Genomic DNA, 7,500 nt, shown 5'->3' on the forward strand with positions numbered 1-7,500 from the left:
TTAACATACGGCAACGTTTCGATCCAACAGAGGGACGTTGCTGAGGAAGATCCCTCTGTTGGATCGAAACGTTGCCGTATGTTAAAATTATTATTTTTTATTTTTTTGAGTTAATACACAGTGTGCGGACCGCTTCATCACAAAAGAAATACGATAACATGTAAATGTTTGGGTGGAATTCGGCTAGTTAAAGCAGACACTATTTGTTCAGAACATGTTTTATGACAAATTTTGGGAAAAAAGTAGAACTTTCAAAGGGTGTACAAACGTTGTCCCCTAATTATAAGCTTATCATTGCTGTTTGCCCATTAGTTAGGTTGCAGTGTTACCATTATTACACAAAGCTAGTTTCCAAAGCTGACTGTCATCAATGTTGTGCTGTCTGTCAGTGCCTGAGTGGGCATGTATCTAGTGCGTGTGACCGTCATCAATGCTGTGCCTTGGGTCTTGCCTTTGGTCTGTCTGAGTGTAGGTACATGTATGATTCATGTCTAGCATGTCAATTTAGGATGGTGTGTAGTGTCTTGTTGTCCGTTATGTAGGCCTGATGTGGATGGTGTGTAGTGTCTTGTTGTCCGTTATGTAGGCCTGATGTGGATGGTGTGTAGTGTCTTGATGTCCGTTATGTAGGCCTGATGTGGATGGTGTGTAGTGTCCATTGACAGTAGATATAATGGCAGAGTCTTGTTGTCCGTTATGTAGGCCTGATGTGGATGGTGTGTAGTGTCTTGTTGTCTGTTATGTAGGCCTGATGTGGATGGTGTGTAGTGTCTTGATGTCCGTTATGTAGGCCTGATGTGGATGGTGTGTAGTGTCTTGATGTCCGTTATGTATGCCTGGTGATGTGGGCTGTGACAAGTCTGTGATGGTGGTGAGAACAAATTTCCCCTTGGGGACAATAAAAAAGTCTATCCATCCAAAACCATGCCCTTGTTCCTCCTTACAATAAATATATGGTACGTACGCACACTGTACACACACTGTACACACACTGACACAACGATAACAGGTAGGCTACATACTACATACAACACACTGACACAACGATAACAGGTAGGCTACATACTACATACTCACACTGACACAACGATAACAGGTAGGCTACATACTACATACAACACACTGACACAACGATAACAGGTAGGCTACATACTACATACTCACACTGACACAACGATAACAGGTAGGCTACATACTCACACTGACACAACGATAACAGGTAGGCTACATACAACACACTGACACAACGAGAACAGGTAGGCTACATACAACACACTGACACAACGATAACAGGTAGGCTACATACTCACACTGACACAACGATAACAGGTAGGCTACATACTACATACAACACACTGACACAACGATAACAGGTAGGCTACATACTCACACTGACACAACGATAACAGGTAGGCTACATACTCACACTGACACAACGATAACAGGTAGGCTACATACTACATACAACACACTGACACAACGATAACAGGTAGGCTACATACTACATACAACACAACGAGAACAGGTAGGCTACATACTACATACAACACACTGACACAACGATAGCAGGTAGGCTACATACTACATACAACACACTGACACAACGATAACAGGTAGGCTACATACTCACACTGACACAACGATAACAGGTAGGCTACATACTACATACAACACACTGACACAACGATAACAGGTAGGCTACATACTCACACTGACACAACGATAACAGGTAGGCTACATACTACATACAACACACTGACACAACGATAACAGGTAGGCTACATACTACATACTCACACTGACACAACGATAACAGGTAGGCTACATACTCACACTGACACAACGATAACAGGTAGGCTACATACTCACACTGACACAACGAGAAGAGATAAATCCAGTAAGAGGAAGCAATAGCAATATTTACTTCCAATAACAAACAGTCCTATATGAGAGAGCAATCCAGCATCACAACCACATGCAGTAACACGCACACACACATACACACATGCACACATGCACACATACACATAGATACACACATGCACACATACACATAAATACACACATGCAGCAATGCACACAGAGAGACACACACACACAGTGTGTGTGTTACCTTCGTGTGAGGCCTGGTTTCCCATGTCTGCAGTACACACACACGCCTACGCACACACGCTCTGTTCACACACACACGCACACACACACACACACACACACACACACAGCCCGGACAGGACCCACCTGAAAACAAGAGTTGGTGTAACTTAGAAAGAGCAGCGCGCGCACGCACACACACACACACACACACACACACACACACACACACACACACACACACACACACACACACACACACACACACACACACACACACACACACACACACACACAAACACCCCCCCCACACACACACACACACACTTACCTGGGGAGGAGAGGCATCGGCTGACACACACACACTGGCAGCATGTCGCCAAGGCAACCTTACAGCCAAATCTCTTTGGAAAACTTGTCATCGTCTTTCACTCTCACTAAACTTCTCTAAGCTTAATATATACTCTTATTTACATTTAGACTCTTATTTACATTCTAGTCGACACTCTAACTTTAATCTCTACACTTAAATCTTTACTCTACAGTACACTTTCACTTTAACTTCACTCTTAGCACATAAACTGTTAGATGCTCAGCAAAGCATAAGTCTTAGCAAAACCCCTTAGCATAACGCCTTAGCATAACCCCTTAGCATAACCCCTTAGCATAAACACTTAGCATAAATCCTTAGCATAAACACTTAGCATAACCCCTTAACATAACCCCTTAGCATAAAGCCTCTAGAATGGAATGTAGGCCTATATAATATATTTGATTCCAGTAGCCTAGTTTCCATGTACAAACTACATCCTCAGCATACTACACACACACTATTTAACAAATACACATCATTACCACACACACTATTTAACAAATACACACCATTACCATACACACTATTTAACAAATACACACCATTACCACATACACTACTTAACAAATACACATCATTATGGCACACACTATTGTTTGGAAGTTAGAACCCCTTAACGAATACACACCATTGCCACACACTATTTAACGAATACACTTCATTACCACACAAACTCCACCGCTAGCAAAACTGTGTACACAAACAACACACTCACCCCACAAACACTCTCTGAATCATACTCAAAATAAACTATGCTCTTCTCTCTCTTTCTCTTTCCTTTCTTTCTTTCTTTCTCATCATTCCCTTTCGCTATCTGCTGCCTGTCTCAGTCTCATCCTCAGTCTGTCTTCATGATCCCTCGTTCTAACTGACCTTCTCTTTCTCCCCCCGTCTATCTATCCATCCCAGTCTCTCTCTATCCCCCACTCTCTCTCTCCCTCCGTCACGCTGTACGTCTGACAATGGGCCTCTTCTCCCCTCTGCCCTGAAACCAGCTCTCTCACTCCTACACACACACACACACACACACACACACACACACACACACACACACACACACACACACACACACACACACACACACACACACACACACACACACACAGACATGTATGTGTGTGTGTTTTAGTTGCATGTGTCAGTGCCCAACAGTACCGGGATGACGATTGTGTGTGTGTGTGTGTGTGTGTGTGTGTGTGTGTGTGTGTGTGTGTGTGTGTGTGTGTGTGTGTGTGTGTGTGTGTGTGTGTGTGTGTGTGTGTGTGTGTGTCTTGAAGGCCTGAGACAGAAAGGCTGTTATGAGAATCAACCCACGATAACATGATGGAATTGTTGACAAAGACAGAGAGAGAGAGAGAGAGAGAGAGAGAGAGAGAGAGAGAGAGAGAGAGAGAGAGAGAGAGAGAGAGAGAGAGAACGAGAGAACGAGATGGAAGGAAGGAAGGAAGAGGGGTGACAGAGAGCAAGGGAACAAACAGAGAGGAAAGAGAGGGGGAGAGAGAGACAAGAGAGGAAGAGAGGAAGAGAAAAGGGAGAGGCAGGAAGAAAGACATGTGTATAGTTCACACTATTCCTATAATACTTTACTGTCTATTTGCTGAAAAACGTAACCATCACACTACAACACTACTCCAACATGACACAGAGTATTCAGTGATACAATGTAACGTAGGAATAGCCATTGGAAGCAGCACACTTGCGGCAAGGCCTGTTGCCTGAAGAGATTCAGCAGTGAGAGAAAGAGATTAGCTCTTAGATTACCTCCTTGACTTTTTTTTTGCTCACTTGAAATTTGATTCTTGCTGACCTGGGACATTTGAAAAACCAACATGATCTCCAAAAATTCTGTGCTCCTGGACACGGATGATAAGGACACGAAATCCGTGTCCAGGAGCACGGATTTTGCCAAAATTCTGTGCTCCTGGACACGGAATTGTTCCGTGATGGACACACAGAAGTGCTCTCTCTATACTCCCACAGCTCTATGTTTCCACAGTCTTGTGTTTTCCCAGGATTTTTCTAATTTCAAATATTTTTTCTCTAAAAAAAAACTTTCTTACTGAAAGGTTAGGGTTAGGGATTGTTTTGGTCTGGACACAGCTAGTATTCTTTCATTCATTATATGAATTTGATAGCCTATCAACCAACTGGAAAAAGGTATTTCTCAAAAATATGTCTTTAATGACAAGTTAAGGTTAGGGAATGTTTTGGTCAGGGCACAACTTAAATTGCTATAGCATTATTTTGCTTAGGATTAGCATTTGGTATGTATTTTCTAATGATAGAGTTGACACAGTGCTGTGGGAATATAGAAAGCACTTCCGTATGCCCATCACGGAAAACAACTTCGTGTCCTTAACATCCGTGTCCAGGAGCACAGAATTTTTGGAAATCAGGCTGGAAACTCAGGCTGGAGTGACATAATGTCAAATTGGGAACACCGTTGATGAGCTAGAGTCCCGAAATGTTTTATTGTCAATTTTAAATGTTTTATAGCCAATTGTCATTTGCCAAACCATGGGTTTGTTACAATAAAGCTATCTGCGCTCTGGTCATCCAATTCACTTTGCTGCTGGTGACTATGCAGCTCTGGTCATCCAATTGTCTGAGTATCCATAGAGGCATTAACTTCTGTTGCTGCTGTGGTCCCTTTGGTCTCCGCTGGTGCTAAACTAACTATACTACCTGTAACCTAACAATAGCTAAAGCCCAACTCTACACCAACTAGGGATTGAACCCACTGGTTCGACAGCCTATAGATCCGACAGCACCACGCCCGACTAGCCTGGGCTTATCCATTCATAATCCAAGGTCTTCTTGCAAGTCTGCCACCTCCCAACTGCCACCTCCTATATAGTAGCAAATGTGTCCTGCATGGGAACACAGATAGATGGAGGTTTACTGATGTTCTGTTACTCTGCTATTTTGCATCCGTTACAGTTGCATTTCTTTATCAAGTCTGTCTGGCCAAGCAGGCTGAGAGGGAGGGCCAGTCGGTTTCAGTTTCTTTATTCGTATACTGAATGAAGCTTGGCAGACTGAGATGCAGGTTACATGTATGCAGATGTTTTTGAAAGATATTTGTTTTATCCATTTACGTGTAAACGCGACGTGGATAAAACAAAAACTCCTTTGTGACAAGTGCCCTTTAGCCCCCTATATGGAATATTTAAGGGGCTCAAGTTTTGAAATCAGCAGTCTAAAACTGTGTTAACGTATAACAGTGAGGCCAAAACCAATGGTTTTTCAAAAATAACCATCATAACGTAAATGGACTCGAGTGGTGTGATTAGTTGTAGATTTGTTAAACTTGGATTTTTTTTTCGCACACCTCAGCTGGCAGGTGCGTCGGAGTTGGGTCACTCAGCAGACAACTTGAAAAAACTCCTGCACACTGACCATTTCGCTTTTTTTTGCTGTAATGGAAGTTTCGATACAAGACTTTCATGAAAAACAGCGTCCATTAAAGCAAAAAACAGCAAAATGGTTAGTTGTAGCTTTGCCCAGTGCAATGCAAATGAATCAGATGCCCGCTGGTTAAAGGCCCATTTATACCCAACGGTAATTACGGAAACGGATGCTTTCACCCGGTTCCGGAGGTCGTTTCATCCGTCAGTTTGTCCGTTGGTCGAGTGCTTAGCAATCCGACAACGGATGACACGGAGCAATACCAGAGGAATCCGTGGGGGGCAGTATAGTGAAAAAGACACCAATTCACAAAACTCAACGAAAAAGAGAAGTATTTCACATCTAAAAACAATGCAAATTGTAAATTAAATAACCCGTAAGTTTGTGAAAGGGTATATTTCCACTACCATGCTAGCCAAGCTAAAAACATGGCTCATTTGTTTACATTTGGGCTCGGAGGACGTTCGTTTTCCCATCAACAAACCTAAATGGTCAGCACGAAGCCTCTTGGATGTTATTTACATGAATCCTAGATCTGGCTATTTCATTTGGGCTGAATAATTTGTAAAAACAGCCACAAATCTTCCACAGCAACTGTCCATTCATAGCCAACCAAGGATTTATTACGTAACTTCAATTTCACGGACGGAGGTATGAATGCAACTCCGTGAGCAACGGTTGGCCCGGAAAGACAAATTTCACCCGATTCCTTAGGGTATAACAAGGACTTAAGTCTGCTGCTGAAAAATCAGTTGGCAATTGGCATATGAGATTTGGTGTTACCAAAGAAGTCACAGGTGCACTCAGCTTTTTACTACAGCCTGCAACACAACTTTGAGTGTGCGTAAAAACAATATCACTTCAGAGTAGAGAAAACCACGCTCATCATTAATGATGGTAATATTCTTGAGAGTGCGGTTACCCCAAAGGTGCCAAGCAAACACTGTATCCCCTGCATGGTGGGAAAGGAAGATTGAGAGACACATAACACACTATATCAAGGGGGAGTACAGTTGGCCTGACGGGACTCGAAACTGGACCTTCTGGGGTACCATACCGGAACTCTGACCACTACACCAAGGAGCAAGGCTCGTTGGCCTGACAGTCAGAGCACGCCCACTGCCCTAGTGATGGCCACTCCATCACACGGCCTTCCCCTTTGGGTAGCAGATCTGTATGCTTCACACACTCTTGGTGTTCCTCACGTATGGGGCACCTAAGTCTCCACCCCTTCCGGACGGATTGTGGGGTTGGGAACGCAAACACTTTTGACTGGGCTGTAATGGACTGATCAAAGCTCTTTTCCGACCCACCTTGCATTTCCCCGTCGATCACACATATGCTGTGCCTCAGAATTAATAACAACCAATGGTGTGCTTGTTGACTTCACTTGGCAGGCGATTTTTGAGTTGTGTGTGTGCAAAAATATGTAATTATTTGGACTACACAACAGACGTCGCATGTCCGACGTGCAGCCACTTAAGCCACGGTGCAGCAGTAGGGTTGGCTGTGCCTCGGTTCACGTCAAATATGCGAGGCGCACGTGTAGTCTCTAACACAGTTTTGCACAAAAGCTAAAATAACATTTCTTGCGTGTCGAAAATGAGTGGTCTTACGACGCAAATCCA

At 43.4% G+C, this 7,500-nt stretch overlaps 1 protein-coding gene across 4 annotated transcripts in view; it reads right to left on the reverse strand.

The window, feature by feature from the left end:
- Positions 1 to 7,500, reverse strand: part of LOC134439210 (SH3 domain and tetratricopeptide repeat-containing protein 2-like) — a 16,991-nt gene that overhangs the window by 7,007 nt on the left and 2,484 nt on the right. The window contains exons 1-2 of one of the 4 annotated variants that reach the window (XM_063189095.1): positions 2,423 to 3,580; positions 2,114 to 2,238 (exon numbers count right to left, since the gene is read on the reverse strand). The exons of 1 other annotated variant lie outside the window; for it this stretch is intronic. In XM_063189095.1, the coding sequence (XP_063045165.1) occupies positions 2,114 to 2,138 (25 nt within the window). In that variant the 5' untranslated portion in view covers positions 2,139 to 2,238; positions 2,423 to 3,580. Of the gene's footprint in view, positions 1 to 2,113; positions 2,239 to 2,422; positions 3,581 to 7,500 lie in introns of those variants that run through there. 2 more of the 4 variants (XM_063189094.1, XM_063189093.1) reach the window with 2 other exon arrangements.

This window comes from Engraulis encrasicolus, chromosome 22, assembly GCF_034702125.1.
Source record: "Engraulis encrasicolus isolate BLACKSEA-1 chromosome 22, IST_EnEncr_1.0, whole genome shotgun sequence".
NCBI classification, from domain to species: Eukaryota; Metazoa; Chordata; class Actinopteri; order Clupeiformes; family Engraulidae; genus Engraulis; species Engraulis encrasicolus.